The sequence below is a fragment of the Taeniopygia guttata genome, chromosome 4 (genome assembly GCF_048771995.1).
Source record: "Taeniopygia guttata chromosome 4, bTaeGut7.mat, whole genome shotgun sequence".
NCBI lineage: Eukaryota > Metazoa > Chordata > Aves > Passeriformes > Estrildidae > Taeniopygia > Taeniopygia guttata.
The window spans coordinates 46,922,079-46,948,392 of NC_133028.1; the positions used below are offsets into that span (position 1 = coordinate 46,922,079).

At 37.4% G+C, this 26,314-nt stretch overlaps 2 protein-coding genes across 2 annotated transcripts in view; both read left to right on the plus strand.

Moving 5' to 3' along the window:
* PAPSS1 (3'-phosphoadenosine 5'-phosphosulfate synthase 1) overlaps positions 1 to 12,484 on the plus strand; it is a 39,644-nt gene extending 27,160 nt beyond the window's left edge. The window contains exons 10-12 of the mRNA XM_030271608.4: positions 1,277 to 1,545; positions 3,301 to 3,530; positions 11,450 to 12,484. Coding sequence (XP_030127468.1) covers positions 1,277 to 1,545; positions 3,301 to 3,530; positions 11,450 to 11,588 — 638 coding nt within the window. The 3' untranslated portion in view covers positions 11,589 to 12,484. The remainder of the gene's footprint in view (positions 1 to 1,276; positions 1,546 to 3,300; positions 3,531 to 11,449) is intronic.
* Positions 1 to 26,314, plus strand: part of DKK2 (dickkopf WNT signaling pathway inhibitor 2) — a 327,752-nt gene that overhangs the window by 151,279 nt on the left and 150,159 nt on the right. The window lies entirely within an intron of this gene.

Here is a 26,314-nt window from a genome sequence, read left to right on the forward strand (position 1 = left end):
GTAGGTGGCATTCTTTGCTTTTAATAGTAATAATTTTTATGATCTCACGCATTGCATTGCCTAAATACATAACAGAAGCTGGTAGTGCCTGAAGTTTCTTTCCATGCACCATAGACATGTGGGTAGTGCAAGAAAAGATAATGTTAAAATGTGATAAAAAGTGATTCAAAGATCATATTTGGCCAAAACCACAGAGGTATGGTTGAATGCTGAGCTTTCATACTCTACTATTTTTAAGTCTGTTACATGCTGCTTCTGGGGAACAAGATTTATGAAAGTAGTGCAGGTAGGCTGGTGCCAAGTTTCTTTCCAGCACAAGAAATAAACCAGTTTTTTTCACAAAAGTGGCTGGATTAGGCAGATAAGTAAGAGGCTGAGGAATGTCATAAAGTAGAGAACAAACATGCTGGCAGGCAGCTGCACTTGTAAATGTGAGGAGAGAGATTAACATTGAGAATGCAAAGCACAACTGGTCCTGAGCTCCTATCGTTGTTCTGTGTGGTCTGTAGGTTCTGTGTAGGAGCCGTAGGTCTGCAATATCAGTCTTTTGGCTAAGTCCTAAACAAACATATATTTGAGATCTAAAAAAATCCCTGTTCTCTAGGTTTCATTGGTTCCGTGTTGGAAAATCTCTCGTTACAGTGATTTTGCTGTCTTGCGGGGCACTTTAGTTCATCTGAATTTGCAGGAGAGAGAAATTCTGGTTGTGGCAGGATTTTTCATTGAAGTGTTTGTGATACTCTGGAATAGCAGTTAGTCTTGCTCTGTTCTTACCATGCTTAAAATCTACCAAACTAAGGTGAAGAATACTTAGTAAGGAACATTAAATCCCCTTTTATTAGTTTTGTTCCAAACAGGTCCATTTGTTCTCTTGATGATATATTTAGCCTCTTAAAAATAAGTAGAATAGTTTTATTTCTTATTAGAATATAATACCCTTATGCAAGTTAAAAATCCAAATAGAAGTTTATAGCTCAAAAATCCAAATAGAAGTTTATAGCTCTTGGAGAAACTAGAATAATTCTCTAGAAAATTCAGAAGTTAAGGAAGCTGATTTTTTTTTTTGGTACGGTTGTTTTTTATTAGTTTTGCTCATTAAGTACAGTGATTTTGTAATAATTGATAATTCTTTAATGACCTGTGGGCAGTGCTATTACATTTGTTTAATAGAGCTCAGAGGAAAGTGTATACTGAAGATTTTTCTGTGGCTGTACAACTACTGACCAGATAACTTACTTTCCTTATATCTTTTATTTTGTTTTTTTTTACTTCACAGATGCTGTGTTTGCATTCCAGTTACGCAACCCGGTGCACAACGGGCACGCTCTTTTAATGCAGGATACTCATAAGCAGCTTCTGGAACGTGGCTACCGGCGCCCAGTTTTGCTCTTGCATCCCCTTGGAGGCTGGACAAAGGAGGATGATGTTCCTCTTATGTGGCGCATGAAGCAGCATGCTGCAGTACTGGAGGAGGGAATCCTGAATCCAGAAACAACAGTGGTAGCTATATTCCCTTCCCCCATGATGTATGCAGGACCAACTGAGGTAAATACATCAAGAGTTTAAAGTAAATCAAAACCCTTTTGATAGTGCACTAAAATATTTTGTGCTACCTCTGATGTTTGTGTGTTGTGTTGTTTTAATGGAGGGAGAGACAAGACTAATTTTGCTTGTAAAAGCAGATTATCAAGTCTCTGTCACCAAACAAAATATTCTCTTCTGAAAAAACTTCTATATTGGAGGATTTTGCTGGAAATGGTGGGAGAAAATATTATGTTTATAGTTTCCTTTCTTTACAGTTACAAGGATATAATAATTTAATCCTTCCTCCTTTTTTAATGGTCTTTTACAGAAGGAGTGATAAGATCTGTTAACATACCAAGTGATTGTCCTGAATTTTAAAATATTTAAGTTTTATGATTGTTAAGAAAGAAGCTCGTATGTTGGAGGGGCATTCACATATTAAGAAAAAAGCATTCTGTTTATTTTTTGGCAAACTTAATTCAGAGAGAATTGTTTCTAGGCTTTTTATGAAATAATTCTTTGGCAACACTTTATTTAGGATGCAGGTCTTGGGTTGGAGTCCCTAGAGGTTTGTGGGAGGCAGCAGAAACAATCTTCTCAGTTGAGGACAATTCCTTGAGGGAATATTGATTCTCCATCTCATTCTTTTTTTTTTTCTTTTCCCTCCTTGCTTGCCTCCACCAGAAGTTCAACTTCTGACCAGGCTCCAAGGTTGACTCTGGGGTAGCTTTTTTCATAGATAGGCGATCTTGCTAGTGAAGTTAAATTAGGCAGATGCCACTTATTTTCTGCTGGCCAGTTGACTGGTCAAACAGAGCTTTCACTGTCTTTCAGTCCAGAGAAAAAACTGCAGTCCAGATCTAGCTGAGGCATGTGAGCAAGTTCATGCAGGGAATCTCCTGCTGCTCTCCATAGGCCTTTTGTGAGAATTAACAGAAATCTTCTACCTCATTCCTGTATGTGTGCGGAGGAACAAAATCACATTCCTTTTTCTGAACAGATAAAATTTTTTTCCTTACCTATTCTCCTCCTATGACCTATGAGGTCATTTCCAGTGATCGCAGAGTATGGCCTGACAGTAATGTTTGTTCAAGTAATAAGAGAGATTCTTTCTTTAATAATTTTCCATAGGTTATTTAAAAGTCATTGGTACTAGAGCTGTTTCTGTAGCACAAGTGCTTTACAGAAGAACAAGCAGCTGGTAATATGGTTACCTATAAGTTATCTATCCAGTCTGTAAAAATACTAATGGACAAGTTTAATAAATATCAGTTTAGTATTTCTTTGTGTTTTTAACCTTCCTGAAAATGCCTTGGAAGAAGCAGTTCTGTAAGGCAAAGCTGTATCAAAATGCAACAAATTCACCTGCTTAGGAAAGTTAATCTATTACAAGCATTCATGTGCAGTGTGTACGTATTTTATGTCCTTTGGGTTTTAACGTTCGTGCAGACAAACTCTTAGTTCTGCCTTGAACGACATCCTTGCCACATATACAAGTCAAAAATGCTGAACATGGGCGGTTTTTCGTTCTGAATGTGTAGATGATGCTGAAGTAACTTTCTGAGTACCTACTGTGCAGATAAAATGGAGATAGTATATTTTAGCTGTAAGTTTTATGGTGATCAACTTAACTGGTTCTTTATTATGTTGTGGCTTCATAGTAAAAGTCACATCTGACTAAGGAGAACATAGTAGCTACAGAGTGCTTGCCCATTTTGAGAGTTGAAGTTTTGGAGCATTTTCTTCTGTTAATTGTTTTTCCTGTCTCTGTTTTAGGTTCAGTGGCACTGCAGATCCCGGATGGTTGCAGGAGCTAACTTCTACATTGTAGGGCGAGATCCCGCAGGGATGCCCCACCCTGACACTGGGAAAGATCTGTATGAACCAACCCACGGTGCCAAAGTGCTCACAATGGCTCCAGGCCTCCGAGCACTGGAAATTGTACCCTTCAGGGTTGCGGCCTATAATAAAAAAAAGAAGTGCATGGATTATTATGACTCTGATCAGTAAGTTGTATTTTCATTTTAGGAAAATGTTGAGCAATAGCTGCCTCTTACCCCTGACCACATTAAAAAAAATGTTTATCGTTAAATTCATATTGCTCAAATAGGGCAGTGTTCAGATAGGTTTTAGATCAATGTAGCTTTTAGACAAATGTAGTTTGAATTCAGCATGATTTGGTTCACAGTGCAACTACCTGATCTAACTAGTTGCCATGTGAAGACTCTCCTACTGAGGTTTATCTGGTTCTGGAACATAATGGCACAGATTGGTAAATCCAGAGAAAGATGTGATTATTTCTCCTGCTTTGTCTTTCTAAATAAGCTTCTCAGGTGTCAGGTGTGCATCAGATAGGAGGGAAGAGATGCAGGGAGATTGTGAAGCTTGGAAAAGAAAATGGACAAGATGGGGTGACAAATAGCTATTTAGTTTCTGTTAGCAATAAAGCACAATGATGCCCTAAGAAAATGATATGTCCCAGGGGTTTCAGCTGTTTTTGATTTTTTTAAATCCAATAACAGTACAGTTCATTTCACCTTCTGTATGCATATTTCAATGTTATTTTTCCCTCGTGTAGGGAAACGTACAGTGTCCAAAACTGTATGACAATGAATGATACTGGGAAGATGACTTGTCATTTTAATTTAATCCTCTTTATTCAGATTATTGAAGTGTACTTTTGGTTTACATCAAACTGCAGCTGAAGTTGGTAATGAAATGTAAACTTCTCTGGGCAATCTGTTCCAGTGCTTCACCACCTTCATAGGAATGAGTTTCTTCCTAATATCTAATTTGAACCTATATTCTTTCACTTTGAAGTCATTCCTCCTTTTCCTATCACTACAGGCCCTTGCAAAAAGTTCCTCTCCAGCTCTCTTGTAACTTCCTTTAGGAACACGAAGGTGCTATAAAGTCTCCCTGGAGCCTTCTCTTCTACAGACTAAAAAGCTCCAACACTCAGCCTGTCTGCAGAGGAGAGGTGCTCCAGCTCTCTAATCAAATTTTTTGCCCTCCTCTGGACTCACTCCATCAGATCCATGGACTTTCTGAGTTGAGGTCCCTAGGTCTGGATGCAGTACTCCAGGTGAGCTGTCACAAGAGTAGGGTAGAGGAGACGAATCAACTTCCTGGACCTGCTGGTCATGCTTCAATACAGAAAGATCAAAGTGAAGTAGTTTTATTGGTGTGTCAAGTCTTACTAAATTAGAATAGTAAGGGAGTAGCAATGTGACAGGCCAAAATTCAGAATATTGATTCTCTGATCATTGATAGTGGGATAGATGTGATTTGAATCAAGGTGAGTAAAATTATGCCTCTGTCATTACCATAGCAAATGATTTAAAAAACCCAAACAACTCCTTGAGATTTTTTTATGAAAAGCAGTGGGAACAGATTTTCCCTTTTGCCACAGAGTGCATCATGTGCACCCTTTTATCCTTTCACTGTGTCTATGAGGCCTTGGTTTGGGGCACTTTTTTCCCTGGTTCTGTAACTGTCATGGAAAAAAAGCCATGCTGCCACTAATGTCTAGTTGTGCCCTGGTGCTGTCAGGATGTAAGCCCATTTGTTTTGTCCTCCCCTGGATACTGTTTGTAGATGGATTGGTGTGTGGCAGCAATCCTCTAGGTGGCAATGCGGACACATGCAGGCTCCCATCACTGCTCCTGCCTGCCAGACGGAGCACTGTGGTAGGCTCCAGACAGAGCTAGAGCTTGGGTGGGTGCAGCTGGCTGCCTTTCAAGATAGTCTGTGTAATGCTGAAAATGTGGCAGACTCCTGGACCATGTGGTGTTTGACTCTGCGAGGAGGATGGCAGGGAAGAGAGGATTGTCTGGAAACATGAGATGATCAGTACTGGTGAAGACCCTTGAATGTGAAATAGTGATGTTTGTGGAAGTATTTCCTGAGCTCACTTGGTGAAGAACACAGCATGAAAATGTGGGGAGGAGAATGCATAGAAGCATTACTGTGACTTTTTTTAGTAAAGGCTAATTCGATATCTCTTGCACCTTTCTCAGTTTTTTGAGGCTTAGACACTTGACAGACAACTGGACAATTCCAGAATTTACAACACTAATGAATGTGTGGAAGGTTATGACAAGGGGGTTTCCCTTGGTCTGAGCTATAGCTGGCCATGTGTCTTAGCTGCTGGGTGTAGTTATTCTTTCTGTGTGTGGTCATATCTTCTGTTCTTTCAGGCCTTCTGGACTCCTCTGTTAGGGAAGGTGCTTCTAAGAAGCCATTGTAGAGCTCATCTGCTACCTTGAGTGTCTCTGTAATTTGGTGGAGTCACACCCACACCTGGCTTGGCAGCAAAGACATGCAGAGGTTATTGCAATTGGGCTCTTTGCTGCTATTACCTTTTGATTTCTGAGGGAAGTTCTAACAGAAGGATGGTGGTAGATGAATCTTTGGCTCATGGTGAGAGGTTACCAAAAGCTTGGTCCAGCTGCCAGAGGGGTATCTGAAAAGCTGTGGCTGCAGAATTTGCAGTGGCAGAGAGCTGCTTTGCTCAACTTTTATGAGTAAAGTGTAATACTTGCTGATAGCATTCCTTATATGCCTGTGGGGATGGGTGTTCAGAGGCTGGGTCACCACTGGTCAGCTGCCTACAGTAAGGTGTGTGAGACTAGCTGTGCCTGAACTGCTCATGACCTTGCTGGGAAGCGCCAAAAAGCCTACAGTGACCCTGCCTCCAAATCAGTACCAAAGGCCTCACTTCTCTGGTGTGCTGTCTGTGATTCCAAGAGGTTATTGTGCTTAAGGTCTTCTGATCCCAAAGATGACCACACAAGCACAGTTTTGTGGAGTAGGTATAGAAGGTCAGTTTGTTTCTCACTTCTATTAGTACCCTCCAGAACATGTGCTGCCCTTGGAGTTTCACTTGACCCAGTACCTGCCTGGGACCAGTCTGGAGACTGCTGACTTGATATGTCAGGACCTCGTGCTGCTGGTTAACAGTGCTGGGCTGTGGTGCTGTGTGGGAGCTGAAGTCACTTGGCCCCTGTTAGTAAGGAAAGGCAGAAATATCCTTAACTTTTATAAATAGATTAAATTGTTTAAATAAAGTTACCCTTTAGAACATTAAGACATATGAACAGCCAATGACTTGGAATTCTATTCATGTTTTACCTCATGAAGCCAATACAATTTTAAATTTGTTTTTTGGACATCTTAGAACTAGGTTTAGCACCTCATGAAACTGAACTTTTGAAACTTATTTTTTGAAAAGCAATTGGTCTGAAACTTAGATCTAGGAGAGTGATTTGAGGAATGCATTTGAAGTGATTATAGCTGCCTAGGTAGAGCTAATTTCATTTTCTTTTCCCTTTGGTCAAATTAAGGATAATATGATATAAATAATAAAATAATACAATATAAATAGGGATAAAAGTTTTTGTACTTTTAGATTTCATAAAATTTTTGATCCATAATTGAATATATCCAAATGGGTTTTGGAAAAGTTTATAGTAAGAACTCTAGTTATAATGGAGTAATTAAAAATGAATATCTGACCTGGTAGAGTGAAGTGTAAAGAAAACAACCAAAGAACCAAGAAACCAACAATTAACTCCACCCCTCGCCCCCCCCATCCCTAAACAGCTTACCCAAGGCTGAAATTCCTTTAGAAAATCAGTTAGTGTGCTTCTTCAGCCAAAAAGGCCTCACAAACAGTTACCACAGACAAGTGTAATTTGGGATTAGTGGCTTAATAATAGAAGCTGGTTTTGTGAGCAGAGATTCCCAATTCTTTATGGAAAATCAGTCCTATAAAATGCAGCCACAGACTGCTGCTGAGAAAAAAACTCAATTAAGAAAGGAAATTAGTCTGGCAATTAAAAAAGCCACAGCAGTGTCTGGAATTAAATTTCTTTTTTTTTTTTTTTCTCCCTGAAGGAAAACCAAAGAGAACATTTTGGCTGAAAGAAACCCTTAAGTAAGGTGACTGGAGCAGATTGTTCCTGCTATCTATAAAATGTAAATGAAGCATGGGTATCTGTGAAGAAGATAGATTTTAACTTTATATCTTTTTTTCCCAGGACCTGTAATACGGTTGCCATTACTGCTTTAATACTATAAAATCATACTTATAGGAGGGCTGCTCCAACTAAGTACATACTGTTCTGAAGTTTGTTTTTTAAAGTGATAGTAAGAGGCTGAGATAAGCACACTTGACTGTTCTCCTTAATTTAGTTATGTGAAATTTTTTTTTAGTTACCATTAGTACATAATGTAGGATACACTGAAATTCTGCATCTGGAGATTTAAACCCTCCTGCCAATCAGAAAGGAAGCAGGAAAGGATTTGCTTTGCATATGTTGATATTAATCACAATATTGTGTTCTAATTTCACAAACAGTTTGTTCCTGGCTGGTTGGGATTTGAAACTAGCTGGCACTAGCTGGTTAATTCAGCATCATGGGACATTCATTCCCAAGGTATAATGTACAGTTCCTGTAAGAGTTAACGGTGTAAGTCATGACTTGATGCTGCAAAGGCAAGTTTAAATTCAGAGAAAGTCTTTCTAAAAAGGGTTTTTAGGTTAGAATTGGACCCCAGATAAGGAGGCTGTGAATTGTCCTAAAATTAGTCTGAAGTCTACTAGCTGAGTAGAATATGACAGTAGTTTTGAAGACAGACCAGGGTGAATAAGTAATGTTGTTGTTTTATTTCCCTATTGTTCTATTTGCCTAAAAAAATAAAGGCAAACCTGTGAATGAATGGTCTGTACTTTTATCACGAGTCTTGTATTTAAGAGTCATTCTTTAAGATCTTGAGAGCACCAGACAGACATTCTCCACAGAGAATGGGAATTCCTAGAAGATCATTTGCCCAGTGCTATATACCTGAGAGGAGGTCGGGGTTCCCAAGATTACAACTGATCTTTAGTGCTTCCAGGTGAAAAATCTACTGTGTAATGTGGTCTATACTTAGATTAAATTTGTAGGGAATAATGCTGAAGCAGAAGAAATGTTTTCTCCAGTTACTGTGTCAATGTGCTATATTGACACCTCAGAGGTACAGCACAGGAGGTTTCCCGTAGGTCTGTGTCACTTCCTACTTGCAAACTAATGTCCTCCTTGTTTTGTTACAGGACCTGTAGGGTCTCTGAAATCCCTGTCCTCCATAAGTAAGAAAATTTCACAGTGTGTGTAGGTATGGTTTCTTCCACACTGTGAGTGTTGTAGACTTCTAGGATGCTATGCCACAGAGCAAATACCAGTCCTCAGTGTGAAATGTTCCAGGCCTGTTTTACTGTTGACAAATTTTTGTTGTGGTTTTATTTCTGCCTTCTTTTCCTCTTTCTTTTTAGAGAATGCTTTTAATTGCAGTGGCACAAAGTATTGTGTTAATACCAGTCAAACTCAATTGGCAGTAAAAGGTCAAATCAATGTTACAAATATTTAGTAGCATCCAGTGTGGCTAAAAGAAAGCTGATTCCAGCAGCTACTGAGTAAAATTTTCAAAGGCACTTCAGAAGACTTGTAGTAAGTTTCATTGAGGGTCATTTCAAATCTGACAGGAATGGAATTTGAATGGCTTTGGCATTTGAATTTTATAGCATCTTTAATGGTCAAATGTTTCCCCTCTCATGTTCCATTCAAGTCCACCTTATACAGAGGACCTTAATGTCCTCAGAATTCACTATGAGTGAAATTACTTGGTGACTTCTTTTACTATCTCCTTCTACTAAAGCAAATCACTCATACTGATGTGTTTTATTTCAAAATGCTTGTGAGTCACATCACACCATAGTGATCACAGTACTGATAAGGTTTTTCTCCTTAGCAGGAATCTCAGTTTCTGAAATTTTATTGAAATTTGTAAATGCAGTAATTTTTTTAAAAGACAAAAAATATTATCTTGTGTATATATTGCCAAGGCTCCATTTGAGTTACTTTAGCAATTACAAATTTAACTAATTTTCTTAAAAGAAAAACCCTGTCAAAATAGACCTTCAGGATAATGTGAGGACATCATTAGTACTTTTTAAATTTTTAATAGTATTTTGGAAACATTTCTAGAAATATTATGACATGCTGAATATACTATGTTTCTGATATGATTCTCACTCACTTTTTTCTTTCATTTTTAAAATAATTTCTGTAGATCTCCTTAGCTTCATACTTCTTCCTTGCTGTCTCTGCTTCTGACTTGTTTTCTGTGCAACTAGGCATAAGAAGCAGCTAAAGGAGTTGTATGTGTTATTGAAGGAAACTTCTATGACATATCTAAATGCAGTAGCTTGGTAGCATTCTTCCACTTGTAGGGTATGACACAAAGTTGAGTGCTTTTCTGAAAACTTAAGAAAAAAGGGAGAATAAAGCACCTTTTTTTAAATGCTCCAGCTTTTGTGTGGAGAAAACACACATGGAGAAACTTCATAGTATTTGCTGTACTCTTCTTTTCCTGATCATCTGAAGACTTGGTATTTTTTTGACATAATTAATCAGATTTATCTCTTCCGCACATATATTTTATATAATAGTTCTTTGCAAAGAACTCAAGTTAACTTCAGGCAATGTTAGTGAACAGCAGACATCTCTCTGGTAAGGCATAACATTTTCAGATGTTATAAATAGCAGTGCCAACTTTTTCTCCCATGGAGCTACATCAAGTTTAAATTTTCATTTTTATTTAATTTATATTTTGCTGGACTAAAGCACAGTAGGGTTTTTTTGTCTTGTTACACTTCAGGAACCCACAGTCCCAAACTGCAACAAGAAAAGAGCATGTATGACTGTGCTGGTGTGTAAATATATACAGTCCAAATCAAAAAGTTATGGGGCTAGTGTTCTGAAAGGGAACTGAGGAATGCTTTCTGCATCTTGCTGACTTCCATACCCTACTGAGCATAAACCAGCACTTAGAGCCAAGTTCTGCCCTCTGATGTGCACACTTGGCTCCTGTTTCTAAGGCATGTACATCTGAGATCAATACTTGGTTTTTATTTCAAACAGACAAGTAAAGAATGAGTAATGCATACATGTTGCAAATTGAGTGAATGCATAAGTAAAATTGCATATTTAATTTAGAAATACATAATTTGTTTCCTTGGAACATTTGATAGAACTCTGGCATTCTTGTCTTGCTTTTACCATTTCAGTCCTGTGAGAAATAATTTAATTTGTGCGGCTTCTGCTGCTTATGACCACATACCTGAGAAATTAATAATTTAGATTCTAATGTGAACAATGTAAACAATCCTGATCTATGTTCAGTTTTGCATTTGTCCAACTGAATTTTGTTTTTTAGGAGAAAGGTGTCTTTAGGGGAAGGTATTTTTATTTTCCATTGCTTTTCTCTTTCTTTTGAACTGTATATGCCATGTTATTGATATGCATAAATATTATATGTGTTCTTAGGTCTTGCAATGGCACAGCTGGGAAGCTTGCCTCTAGAGTCTGAGGCTTTTACTTTTTCTGTTCTCCAAACAGTCCTTCACTAAGATGTTATACAAAAGTTTTTAACACATTCTCTAGTAGCACTGAAATGACTTTCTTGAACCAGCATGGGAACATTCAACCAGCTGGTCTCCTGCCCTGGCAAGCATGGCTGCTGTTGCCTTGGCAGAGGGCTCATACAGTAGTTAGAGTAGGTGGTTCTCCTTCAACAGGAGTTTGTTTCCTCACAGAGAGCAAGCCAGGCTCAATGGAAGCACAGACTGAATTCAGTCCACAGGGGTTCAGTTGTACCATGCTGCTAAAACCTCAGGAGTTACCAAAGCTGAATATTGTAGAGGATGTATATTCCTGAGATTTACTGCCATGTTGGCCTTGAAATGACAGGTGCTATACAGTATTATACTCCCAAGAAAAAAATGTATTAAGTATCAAGAATGTACAAGGAGAATGAGCAACTTTGCCTGCTTTTAAACTATCTTCTTTTTTCCCTCCCTTTTCCTCCCCCCCTACTCTCTCAGCCATGAAGACTTTGATTTTATATCAGGGACCCGCATGCGCAGGCTGGCTCGAGAAGGACAAAACCCACCGGAAGGCTTCATGGCTCCCAAGGCTTGGACTGTGCTGACAGAATACTACAAATCCTTGGAGAAGGCTTAGGCCTCTTATTAACTGCAGATCAACCTTTGACGCCTGATTTATTTACGAGAAGGGGACCACACAGTCACCATTCATGTTGCTTTGTTGTGGTGTCTGTCAGGAAGTTCTCTGAAAACAGACTCTTTCTTCCTAACTTAGCATCATTCTTTGCCTGCCCTTATGGGTTCCATTATGTCCTGGCACCTAACTAGCTGCTGGTTTTAATGTCTTCTCATTTATTACCGTTAATATTCTTGCAGTAGAATTTTTAACTCCTGTATTTTTTTTATATTTTACTGCCTCTGTCCTGAGTTCTGCAGCTGTTAAATAGATGCAGCTTTTTCATATGTTATTTAAGCTGCTGGGTAGTGTCTGATTTTAGTAGTTTGTAGGAGAAAATGTAAGAGTTAATCCCTTAACTATGGATAGATTATCTATAAATCAAAAAAATGAAGAATGTTTCAAAATATCTGTTAAAGTGTCTTCATCTTTATCTCATCATTATCATCTCCAGAAGCACTTAAAATTTATTTCTTACTATATGTAATCAAAGAGCAGAGGGGGTTTCTTATGTAGCATAATTAAAATTTTGCTTTCTTTGTTTAATTTTGGAGTTCATTGAGTTGTAAGTTGATTCTCCTCTGCTGTGGACCTGTAAAGATGGCCAAATAATGAATAAAAGAAAATATCTAGTTTTCACTTTGAATTGTTAACCAATTCATGTATTGTTTTTGTATATGCTTGCTGCCATAGGTGTCAGTAGGGTATGTTTTATTTCATTTGATGTAACTTACTGGTTTTTTGTTCCAGATATATTTAATCAACCTACTACAACTTTTTTAAAAGCATGATAGCCCAAACTTAATTTTATGTTTAATTATTACAAGAAAAATAAAGAAAATCCTTAGATTTTGGCATTTCCTGTGGTAAAAATTCTTTGTTCAGATATTAATTTTCTGTCTATTTTTCTAGGTCCCCAAAGAGTAATCTTGTGAGCCAGCTTTGCTTGCTTCAAAGACAAAGCACATATACTTTTAGGATTCTTCAAAAATCCTGAAGAAACATAAGAAATGAAAAGTAAAACACTTTTTCATGTGTAAAGTAACACTGACCTATTGGTGTCTTTTCAAGCATATGCAGGTAATCAGTGGAGTAGTCATAACCTCTCTTAGCTAGAAACCACCTCATATCTTTGTCACAGAAACTTACTTTTTTCTTGTTAAACAGTGTATATAGGAAGAACCAGCTCAAAATTGTTAGAATGTCGACACTGGATGCAGCACGTGTTCATCTAGATTTTTTTTTTTTGATGCCAGGAAGGTTGTGATGAGGGGATCTGTGTAATGAATGCTACTTGCGGTTTTTGTTTACTTGTTTGCAGTAGCATTTAAGACAATTTTTTTGAGACTGACTTCCTCTTTCCTTCCTCTTTCTCTGAAGAGTTGTAGAATGTATTTTTTAGTGGAATTCTTTCCTGTGCTAGACAGTAAGGCGGAATTCAGAAAAAGATGTGGGGCTTGGTTCTCAGCACACCACAACAATTGCTTGAGACTGTTTTAGAAGTGTCAAGCTTATTGCTTCAGAGTCACTGAACAGATTTTCTTGAAACTTGGCTTTCTTTTTAGGTTATATCAATATATAGGATGTACAAAATCTGGAAGAAAGAATCTGTTTATCCATGTGCAGCTGTTCATGGAAAACTTCAGGTTTAACAATGAAGGTGAACTAGAGTTGTCAGCTGCTAAAATGGAATTATCTGTTGGAAGTTGCAGCTTGGACTCTTTGCTGTCAGGTTTGATTCTTTTGCTAGATATGATGAAAGATAATATTTTGACAGAATAGCAAACACAGGTGAATGTCTACAGAAATTGTTTTTAAAATGCTATATGAAGCCTGGAAAATAAATGGGAGTGATGAACTTGAATTTGAATCATCCTGTGAAGTGAATTTAGAAGCAGGAATGCCTTCAAGCAGATTAATACACTGATAACGAGCAGATCTAGTTTCCTAGAAGTAACCCATGTTGTTGTTATAGTTCTTCTGCAAAGCATTCCTTGGAGGGCTCTGTATTAAAGAAGCTGCAGTCTTTTGTGAACTTAAAGACACAGCATTCCCAGCATAATGCTCATTGTGAACAGGAGCATCTGATCGACTGTAGGCAGGAATTGCTCTATACAACAATATTTTCCTGTATTATATGAGTTTTCACTGTAGAGTTCAAATTTTTCCTCCTGTCTGCAGCTTCCTTATTTAAGGAAGCCATACTTACAAGAATGGGCTATCCTACCAAAAATTATTCTTTTGCCAGTGTAGCAGCCACAGGCCCTGCAAGGCCTCCCTGGTGGTCACTTGCCTAAGCTGAGAAATGCCCAGTCATGATGACTGCACCAAGAGACCCCTCTTCTGCCTTCGGACCCTCATTTTCTCTGTAAGGCCATAGGTCATTTCGCTTCGACCCTTGCTATTGGACAATTTCCAACACCCCTGTACCCTATATAAAACCCCCATTTCTGCCCCTTTCAGCAGAAGAGCCGTCACTGAAACCCTTCACAGGAGCTGCCAATAAAGACACATCTGTGGAACCTCACACAGCCTTCCCCTCTCTCATCCCTGCATCTGCCGAGGCACTTAGCAAGCAAAGAGCTGAATTCACCAAAGAGCTGATCTCGCTTAAGAGCTGAGCTGCTTGCTAAGATTGCCCATGACTGGGAGCCTGCCTGGGACACCTGGACAGGTTGTGCTTAGCGGGACTTCGCTATCTGGGACACCTACGGCAGCCAGGGTGGGATGGGCTCTGGGACCCCAGGCCGTAAGAAGCCAGTGTCTCTCTTTAGCTTTTCCCTGCATTCTCTTAGTGGATACCATTATCAGTGGACAAGTCCTAACACTGTTTTCAAGAGCTGGCTCAGCTTCATTGTGGTTGCTATGGCATTTGAGGTGCCTCTGAGACAGCAGTTGGGGTTCTCCAGAGGCAGCAGCAGGACTAATGAGGTGAGGCTTGTTGCACCAAACAAGTGCCTTCCCACCTGCACCAAAGAGCAGTGACCTCAGGACATGTCATGCAACAAATAATGTGATCCATGGATCACTATGTGATCTCATATGAGGATAGGACCTATCCTCAGGATTACATTTGATCAAGCAGGACCTAATTTTTCAGCTGGAAAAATAAAATGCTACATTGTCTTACTTCTTCATTTCCTAAAACAATCTATTTTTTTTTTTAATTTGACAAATACTGATATGTATGGGAATCAGGAATCTAAGCAATTGTATAGGTGTGTTGTTACAAAGAGCAACAAAATCAAACTTCCAAGCATGTCATCTTTCTAAAAGTTATTTAGCAGTTAAGAGGAGTTTCACTATGTTCATAAAGATGAGAAATGTCAAAAAATATTCCCCCTGCCTCATATTCTCCCTCTACATTGATTTACCTTATAAATGGTTCTTTACCTGCTGCTGTTGTACAGGATATTTTATGGCAATTATCCTGTAATTTTTGTACAGTCTCGAGATGATTATTCTCTTCCAGAGGATCATTCAGGATGTATTGGACATGTGAAAGTAGTAACAGTCTTGATCCGTGTGGCCACAGTCAGCTTTTGAAATTACAAGATGAACAAGGTAGGTGGAGATTACCAAACCCTAAACCTTAAAATAAATGGTACAAGATTGCTGCATCTCCTAGATGAAGTAAGTCCTGCAGTACCCATAAGCAACTTAAGAAAATGGAAAAATTTTCTGAATTAGTTCTCATAGCTGCGAATTAATTTTTTTCCTTTTTGAGTTCTTCTATGCCATTTTTTGACTGACATGAATATTCAGGGTAACTTCACAAAAGGATCTACAGGTTGTGATGTAGATAAATACATCAATAGTAGATAAATGATGAGGATGCTGACTTCTCTCTGAATTTTTTTTCTTTCAGTAGGGCATCTGAGCACTAGGAATTCAGTAGTGCATCAGAGACGCAAAATGGAGAATGCAGACTGAGTCCCAGGTTATTTTTCAGATGCTGTTTGGAGCTAATCAAGCTTCTATATCTGGAATAATGCAGTAGAAATCAGAAGGTGAAAGAAATGTCAGACTGTCCTGACATAGGGGTTGTAGAAATATACAAGGCCTGTGTAGTCAATACTGTAATTTTTCTGAATTTGACCCTCTCTTGCATTTCATATTTTCTTAATTTTAAAAAGTTTCATAAGTGGGTCATTCAAAGCATTAAACTTCCTGTCTTTCCATGCTAGAAAAAGAAGAAAAGTTACTTTGAACATCCTAAACAAATATTAATGGTGTAGTCCAGATTATTTTCCCTTTGCAGCAGTTTAAATGTACTAACCAGCATATTACAGCTTTTCCCTGTAAATGCTGACAACTTCAAGTGTGTGTGTGTGTGTGTGTGTGTGTGACTTTCAACATTCCTTTTATCTCTACTCATGAACCTTAAAGTTACCATTCTAGGGATTGTAGGAACATGGGGAAAAAAACTCTCATCTCTGCTTCCCTGTGAGTTAGAAGATCTGTTACTTCATCTATGGTACTATCTCCAAAGACAGGGAAAGGCAAAACTAATCCTTCACTTAATATGGGAGAATTGATAGGGAAAAAAGAAGATGGAAACTGGATCTTCATCTAACTTTGCATGTATGTCTATAGGAGTGAGATTTAGAATGTTTGTAAGAAATGTATGGAGATGGTATTCTACTCAAATCTAACATAAAATCCCTTCCCCATCACCTGTAAAAAGGCAGGGACTTCAGCCTGGAGTGAGTTGGCCAAATTAAACACTGCAATGAAAGCAACTGATAGCTCAGAATAAGTATTTTGTTTGTCTTATTGGTCTTCGAAACTTTGAAATCAAAATTCTTGATTTAAATGCTATTAAAGAGGAGAGTGACTATGGTCCCAATTTTTTTTTTTTCATGCTTAGTTTTTTACAGATGGAGCTGAGAAGATAGACTGCTAAGGGGATATTTAAAGCCTTCAATGGCCAATTTGATGTATATGAGAGTTTCTTGACAGCAGCCAAACAAGTGCCAGGTAAACATGTGATTTAAAGGGTGACTGTGCAGAGGTTTCTGCTCATTTGTGTTGTTTTTACCTTGAAGACAGCCCGAGGGCTGGAATACCAGTGCCTCTTTTAAATTAGCTTTTTCATTCACAAAAAAACCTTTTTGATTATGAATATAGCTGGATTTTTACTAGGCTTTTGAAGTGTCCATTGAAGGGGTTTATTTGTTTCTCCTTCAAGCTCTGTGTCTGTTCTTGTGGAATTAATTTTTTTTTACCTGTATCCCTTTTCATTATTTAGTCTTTATTAAAATCACTTTTTTTCTTCTCTATGGAGGTTATATATTCTCATGAGCCAGAATCATGCATTCAGTATTTCCAGAACTGTTTGCCCTAGAAACCTCATCTTGATATAATTTTGAAGTTGAGGGAGAAAGGCAACTACACTGACAGTTGGAAAACACAACTTTAAAGCCACATCTGGAATTCTTAGACTGTTAGTGGCTCCAACTTTAAACAGAGAGTACAGAGATTTTATATGCCATAAAACTCAAGCAGCCTTGGATCCAGTATAAGAGTAGTCACCCGACTGTCATGTTAAAATCCATCTACACAATGCTTTGAAGAGTGATACCTGTCTAGGTGTAAAATGAGGAAAAAATGTCAGTTTCAGTATAAACTTTACTGGGCTGGAAATAGTGCCCACATCTTGATTTTATCCTCTGCAAGCAAAGCTGTTTTTTCTATGGAGTCCTATGTTCATCATTATAAATTTCATCCTATGAGAGGAATACAAATATTTTGGCCATATCTGTTTATTTTCATCTCATAACAGCAGTTATGGTGCATGTAAAAAAAAAAACCCTTTCAGTCCAAGCTGTGAGTTTTTATCTTTTGCTGAGCGCCTGCATATCTCCAGGCTTTCTACTTAAATGACTTATGCCTGAATTGTTGTGGTGTAAATAAATTATTTTTGTAATGATTGATAGTAAAGTTCATTCCAAAAATTGCAGTGAGAAAGATGAGACACACCAGTATCCATGTGTTAATGTTCCCTGAACATTGTTGATACATTTTATTTATTATAAAACATTAGTTTTTTCAGGACAAACCTACTCTTAACATGGAAGCATTTCTCTGATTTCAACAGTGCTCCTTAGAGAATGAGAAATTATTTAAGCTTTTATTTTATTAATTTGATTTCATCAACAGCGTTCTCAAAGACTTAAGTGGAAGCAGAAGAAACTCCTATACCCTTGAAGATAGGGTTCAAATGGGCTGCCTACTGTAGAATGGAAAACTGTAGTTGATTAGTCAATGGAAGGTTATTTGCAGGATTGCTCATGTGTTGTTGAGTTCTGCCTTTTTATAGTTCATCTACGACCTGTGAAAAACAATATTTAATGATTTTATTCAATTGTTTCCAGACAATGAAGACAATTATGAGGCAAATTCATGTTTAATTTTCCACTAGGAAAAAGTTTAGTATTATTACGGCATCCTAGTTTAAATATAAACTGTCTGAAAGATACAGTGTTGCAGTTATATGAGCAAAAATTTCCTATCATACTAGGTGACAGCAGAGCAGTAAACATACCATCAGAGCCAACATCGTAAGTACAGTGCAAAATGCTAAGTATTATTGACACTTCATTAGAGACAGTTATTTATAACTCCTTTGTTTCTAATTTCTTCAAGGAAAAATACTTCCTCTTCTGAAAACAAAAAATGTGTATTCCTTACTTGGTAGTTAGAGACGCTCAGAATAGCAGTGATTCTTCATAGCTTTTCTGATTTGCTGTAAGTATTTTTGAATACATGGACACTTTTGAGCTCTACCATGAAATGGATTTGGAAATAACATCTAAGTGTTACAGTTTTTCTTAGTAATTATTCTTGGCTATTTTGCTTATTGTAGTTTGATAATTTTTCCTTCTGTATGAAGTTGTCTTCTAAATATCAATCTCATGTAGAGATGTACAATCTCATATAGAGAATTTTCATCCACTCTTAAAACATCTCTAACTCTTTCCTTTTCTTATTAGCTTTTAGTTCAAAGAGTCATTAGTGTTGTGAGGATTTCTTGTCAAATACTTTATGGGCTGGAGAAAAATGTATTTAAAGACAGTGATTTGGTGGTGGAGGATTCCAGGATAACCTTATTCAAGCACTGACAATAAAAACCCACATCTTGTAACATGTGGTTTAACCCCAGTTGGCAACTAAGCCCCACACACCTGCTCACTCACTCCCCTCATGTCTGGATTGGGGAGAGAATCAGAAGGGTAAAAGTGAGAAAAGTTGTGTGTTGAGGTAAAGACAGTTTAATAGCTAAAGCAAAAGCCACACAAGCAAAGAAAACAAGGAATTCATTCACTGCTTCTTATGGGCAGGCAGGTGTTCAGCCGTTCCCAGGAAAGCAGGATTCCATCCTGTGTAATGGGTTCTTGGGAAGAAAACCACCATCACTGCGAATGTAAACCTCCTTCCTTTCTCTTCCCCCAGCTTTTTATGCTAAGCATACTGCCATATGGTATGGGATATTCATTGGGTCAGTTGGGGTCAGATGTCCTGGCTGTGTCTGCTCACATCTTCTTGTGCACCCCTAACCTCCGTGCTAGTGGGGTGAGAGCAACCGGCACAACTTCAAAAAAATATTGTGTTTTTTCTATAATCACAATTAAGGTTCAAATGCAAATTTAAAGCAGTATGTTCTGCCTAAAATGTGCAAATTTTTAATATGATTGAAAAATTAAAATAAAAGTTCTGATTTATGCAAGTGTCCCCGCTTCATAGGGGAACAATGTGTGTTTTCTCTCTCTTATTCAACCATTTGCATTGTCTTCAGTTTGAGAACTTGCTCAATGAGAATTGGCAAAGAACTGAAAATCCTAGTCAATCTAGACCAATCCTGCACGAGACAGTTTCAAACAAGCAAACTCATGTTTTTATTTACATATAAATAATTGACTTTTTTCACCTGTATAGAGTAATTCCTCATTTGAGGTTTTCCTATGTAACCATGTAAATAGTGAAAGAAAATTCAGCCTCTCTATGCTAGTTTGATTGTTGTCCTATATTGTAAATGCAGGTGAACCTGGTGGGAAGAAATGATGATGTCTGACTCCAGTTCAGAATTATTTCTTTATTATAACTTTATTATTCTGAATGATTTCTTTATTATAACTATACTATAATACACTAATATACTATTTAAATGAGATACTAAAACTACATACTTACTTTTTCTAACTACTGTATCTAACTACTTCACAACTTGTGACCCTCTAGCAAGAGTCTAAACACAGGTGGATTTGATTTGTCATCAGGCTCAAACAGTCTTCACCAGAATCTAATCAAGCAATCACCCTAGGTAAACAATTCTCTAAACACATTGTACATAAGAAAAACAAAGAGTAAAAATAGATATTGTTTTTTCTTTCTTCTCTCTATGCTCCTCTATGAAAAAATCCTGAGAGAGAGAAGAATGTGCCTACCACAGTCCTACATGTCTGTAGACCTTGAATTTAGTGCTAAGGAAGTAGGTTATTTTCTATTGGCTTTCTGACTTTAAATCTGGAAGATATATTTGATATTCATCAGTGTGAATTTGAAGAAAGAACTGGCTGCCTGTGAAAAAATGGATTTGACTCTATTGAGAGCCTCCTGAGCTTCTCTTTTTCAGTCTGCAACAGAATGTTGGCCTACATAGAGCTTTTATTTTGATAGAAAAGGAGTAAGCCAGTGTTTTTTTTTTTTAATGTGACACAGTTGGGTTTTCCAAAGAAACAGACTTATCTTAACAAGCCAAATAAAGACAAAAATGCAGCTTATGAAATGATCAGTACAAATTAAAGAAGGTCTGCCCACTAAAACCCAGAGTTTTGTGACTGTGTATACTCCCCAGGGAGACTACCACTAATGTCAAGAATTCCAGCATTGAAGAGGATTTTTTGCAGTATGAATTTATTATGCAGTTCATGATTCCTGTGGAATTTTCAATGTCTGCTCCATCTCTGCGCGCAGTTTTAATGAAACGTCGTACATTCACACAATATTGTAACAGCGTACATTCCCCTCTTGAATCTTTTTCTTCTTCTCTCATAAGATACTATCATTGTTTCAGGACGAAAACTCTCCCAGATTGATTGTTTCAGGCCGAAAACTTTCTCAGCTTGGATGTTCTGAGGGAAACATTGCGATTTTAAAGGGAACTTGTGCAGTTTCATCAGTCAGCTGTGCAAACTGAGAGAGCTGGAGAGTGTTCTGTGGCAATGGAGTTTCTGATTTTGGTTAGGGTCAATATGAAAGGAGCACGCAGTCTTTGTTTGCAGACTGTTACAGATGTGTAGGGGTTTTGTTTGTTTGTTTAGGGGTTTTAATTTGTTTTAGTAAACATCAGTCAGCCTGTCATCTTGTAATGGTGGTCTGGGAAGTGCAGCTCACAAGTTTTATACCATTGTTTTACAAGAATAGCTAACGAGTTGACATTAATTTTGTCTATGTAAAATTGCAAAGTACAGATGCATTCAAAGAAACAAGAATAAAGATAAAGAAAAAAATATATATTATAAATTAAGTAGGCAGTATTTGAGGGGTTAGCATGTTTGTAAGGAGAACAGAAACCCTAAACTCTGGAACTGGATCTCTTGTGCACTATCTACTGATTTGGAGCCAAAGCAAATACCACTATTTCTCTGGCAGAATATTCATCTAGAATAGTCTTGTCTACACAATATGTTTAGCCTTGTCTGTGTAAGAAGAAAATGTAGAGTATTAATGTTCTTCTATTTGCCTTTCTCTTTAGAAAAGTGAGCATTGTCTGCCATGTGGTTGTGCTTTGAGATTATTGGTCTTGGACCTGGTGGCCTTGACCTTTCATACTTTGGGTTTACCTGGACTGTAGGGGCTCCAGGAGCTGCTTCTCTGGGCCCATCTGCTTCCTAACTGGCAGTTGCTGAGTCTCTCTCACAGCCAGAATTTTTGGGTTTCCTGAGCATGCTTTTCAGTGAGCTTTGCTATTTTTATTATTTCTGGAGCATGTATTTGTGGTCTGTGGTTTTGAGCATGTGGTTTTCCCCTCTTCCTCGTCATATATGTGGAGCTGAAAACAAGATACTGTAGTATAAACCAAAATTTCCTAATTTACCATCTCTGCTTCGGCTGCTGTTTTTTATGTCACAGCTTCCAGTCAACAGCCTACTTGCTGAGAAACAGTGAATGCAGACAATATCCAGTAATAGCTGGATAGTACTGGTGTGCTACCAAAGCTGTTTAAGGTACAAATACAAAATACAGTGTCATAGGAGCTACTGTAAAGAAAGGTATTTCCCTCCCAAACAAACCCAGTAAACCTGTGTTTAGTCACAAGAGCTGTGAAGGTTGGAACAGCTTTAGCTCCAGATATCCTGGGATATTTCCATACTCAGCAGAAAATGCTCTTTTGGTGCGGCCACATAGTAAAGACAGTTACAATACTTGTGACTGCTCTAATTCCATTGCTTCTAGCTCTAGTTATAAAAGATTCTATCTGTGGAACACCAAGTGGCAATGCACAGGTGAAGCCTGCTGAAAGAACTTGTGCCAGATCTGGAAACCGAACACTGCATTTATTTGTATTTTTTTTATTGTTGACATGTTATATTCCTTTTGTTGGTATAACAATCAGAATGGTTTCTCCTCAAAAATGAGGAAGCACACTACAGGCTCAAGTGACATGGAAGCAGTTGAACTGAAAAAAGTGAGGAGCTCTGAATTACCTTTTTCTCTTAATGTCTCTAAATAATACATACTTCATCTTTTGACCTCATCTCTTCATTGTTCTATATTTTGTTCTCTCTAATACTTCTCTGTTGAGCAACATGGATGAAAGAGATTAAATCTTGTATGCTACTAATCTGACATAATCTGACGTGATTCCTCAGTATTTCAAGGTAAAATGATAAATAATAATGGTAGTGAGGAAAGCCTTTTTGTTTGCAGTATGACATAATTAAGCTGCATCTAGTAGTAATTCATTTACAAAATGTTCACAGAACTGTTCTAACACTATCTGTGGTACTGATGCAAAACATAGGGAATTGTCAAAAAGTCTTTGTTTTTTACAGGCTTCTTTGGAAACAGAGCAAAAGAGAAGCCCACTCTTTTCCAAGTAGCAACATGCCAATCCTGCAGTGAGTGCAGGGGATGGGAGAACATAAAAATTTCAAATCAATACAGACAAATACTAAAGGAGTTTAGTGTTTTCACTAATATTTGTCTTAATCAGATTTCTTTATTAAAGAGATGATTGCATAAAAGCTGAAAGATTAAGCTTGCTCAAGGAACTGATTATCACAATTTTTTGTTTTTAAACTGATTTTCAATTATCCAAGAGCTACTAGATTTGTTTTAATTAATAAGACTTTTAAATTGTAGAAAGACGGAAAAGTGCATTTGTAAAGTGGTCAATTTCTTAATGCTTGAGATTTTTTCTTTGTCTCTGGTACCACGACTGTTTTCAACCCAGCCTGAAAATACAACACTTAATCTGCACATTGATGGTTATTACACATGAGCATGTCTCTGGGTTCTGTCAGAGCCTCTCTGAGGGTTGTTGACCTTACACTAATTAGAAGATGTCATTCCCAGTGGGCTAACAGCAGATCTGCCCTTAGCACTCATGCTCTGGGATTAATTTAATGGGTGAACTGCAAAATGCTACATAGATTTCTGTGAAAACAGGCTACTATGGGAACAGCTGTTTAAGCATGTTCTTGCTTTGGGAGGCTTTCAAGCCATTTGGACTTTCTTTCAGTGGCAGTCAGTGCTGGCAGATGCCCTCTTATGTTCAGAGGTGAATCTTGTCCCTGGAAAAGTAATTCTGTAAGTGCAAAGAAAGTGCATTGTGGTTTCACTGCAGCAGTCAGTACTTGATGTTTTCCTGACACTGCTGAACAAGCCTTGCTGTCTTGTATATTAGACTGACTTAATTGGAGGATTAGAATATTGTTGAAAACTTAGTGGTTGCTGAGGGATTTATTTTTCCCTTTCTGTCTTATTTAGTAAAATTGAACATTCTTTGTTTTTTCTATTCTGTAGAAGAACAAAAATCTTCCCTTTGCAAAGTTCTGCTGAATAAGCAGGACTGTATCAATCTTCCTCAAAATTAAATACCAGCCAGACCTGCTGTTCATATGTGACATGCTTATTTGCATTTGCTCTGATCTTTTGCCCAAATAAAAAAGCAGGAACAGAATAGGATTTAATTTCAGGCTTATTTAAGCTTTGTTTTATGGAGACGGTCATGAAGTGTCTTATTTATCAGAGTAGAACTTCTGAAACGTGGTGCTTCTTACTCTGCATTTTATCTTCTGAAGAAGGAGATATCTGATGTGTGCTTTTTTGTGTTTTGTTTCATTTCCTTCTGACAGAAGCATACATTTAGTGTAATGATATTAGGGTCATAAAGAAAATAGTGCATTAAATTAATAATTTTTTTCTCATTGTAAGTCCTAAGCAAAAAAAAATTTGTATTTTCATTTTTAGAGTGTGTAGTTTTATAGGGTTCTGTTTAATCAGAGCTGAGTGGGATAATATTAGACTAGATTAATCTTTCTAAAGTTTGATAGGGCTTTGTATTGTTTCTCAGAAGAATGTGTTGACTAACTTCTGTCAATTTTGGTTTATTGGTTTCTCTGGATTTCTACTGAATTATATTTATCACCTATGAACCAAACTATTTCCCTTGTGACTCAACCATTTCAATTAACATTAAAACCAGACATAAATATTGAGCCATTTTTAGAAGGGATTTTTTTTCTTCAAACTAAGTTTGCATTAATTTTTTCATGTTGTGATGTTTTTTCTCATTTCCTAGAAAAGTGCACTAAATATGCTGGTCTGTTTCCACTGGACAAGATGCCTGATGGGTGAGCAAGATGTACTCAGCATAGTGAAATCATGTTACTAGTTGAGTTATATCCTAATTTATGGTCAAGAGCTGAGTTTGTTACTGATGCTTTTTGACTTGCAGAATTAGTTCTGTAGAGTTCTAGTGCTGAGTGTTGTTTTGAAGAAATCACATATTGAGAAATACAAGAGACCTTCTTTTAAAATAAAGCTCTTCCTTTTAACATTTTTTTTACATGAAGTAATAACTGAGCAGCGTTTTTTTTTTTTTCTCCTTCAATGTTGTTCTCATTCAAGGAATACCAAGGTATTTTTAAATGTTTTTGTACCCATGTAGAGAGATAGAGGGAGAGAGAGAGACTGGGAAAAGAGAGAAAGTGTCTTAACCTCAACATATGTTTCTCTGGAAATTCATCTGTTTTCTTCAGTGACAAAGTCACTTGATTATCCCTGTTGGGATTGCAGGTTAACATACCTATGGAAGAATGAGCTGGATGCTATATTGCTTAATCAGCCAAGTGGTTGGTTAGTCTAGTTATTTTGTGCAGAGGACAAATGCCATAGTCTCTGGCAGAATTTTCATTCTGTCATTCTTTGCTAACAGTAGGGAAAAAGATATTTGCTGGGCAACTAAGCTGGGAGTATTGCAAACCAGTAGTATGGAAATCAGTGAAGGAAGGGCAAAGAAGGGTATCTTTTCCAGGGTTGGAATGTTTCTTGGATATTAAGGGATTGTACAGAATATTATTTTAAGCACTTTCAGGTTACTCATTTCAATTGTCAAAGTTACCTTGGCAAACCTAGACCTCTTAATATGACCACTAGAGAGCAAAGCAAACATTTGACACACAAGGCAAAATTTTTAGAATTTGAGATAGCATTTTCCCAGCTCAGAGAAGCACATTCAGTGTGGGTTTGCAATAGTTCATTTTAACTTCATGATGCATGTACAATGACACAGAGAGAACAGATAATATCACTGAAAAAAGCTTTCCCTGCTAAGCCAAAAGCAAAAATCTTTCACCACTATTAGGATTTTTTATTGTTCAAGATTTCATAAATGCTTCAAGCAAAGCTCTTACCACTTTTTCCTCTTCTACACAGAGTAGAAGAATCCTGGTTTGAATTAGCTTGGTATTCACTGAGAGTATGATGAGGAAAATGCATACAGTTAACTTTCATTTAATCATTTGTTATAATTCAGTTTGGTGTCATTTAAAGGGAGTAATTCTAGTCTATAACACAGAGGAGTTGTGCAGGAATTTATCCACTGAAAGGGTCAAGCATTGGAATGGCTGCCCAGGGAAATGGTGGAGTCACCATTCCTAGAAGTGTTTGATAAACAACTGGACATGGCACTTAGTCTTATGGTTTAGTTGACATGGTGGTGTTCAGACAAAAGTTGGACTCTATGACCTTGGACATCTTTTCCAACCTTAATGATCTGAACATTCTGTAGTTGGCTTTTCGAGTGTGTATAACTTCATCCCATGCTTAGAAATGGAAAATCTTGAAGACATTATGTCCCAGATGATGGAAGGGTTTTCTCCATGTCTGTTTTTTTTAAGTAAGTTGCAGCACAAATGAATACTCAAGAATTCATAGGGCTGGAATGTCCTTTCCTCCTATGCTAGAGATTATGTGGGCTATATTGATGTGAAATGTTTTATACCTGGAGGCAGTAGTGAAGGAGGAAATGGGAGAATGGTATGAAAGAAAACTCATGAATATATGCCCTTGTGCATACCAAAAAAAAAAAAAAAATTTCCTGATCTTTTGTTATGTAATATAAATGTCATTAATTGAAAATAATCTATTAACTTAAATGGAAGATCATAATGGAAAGA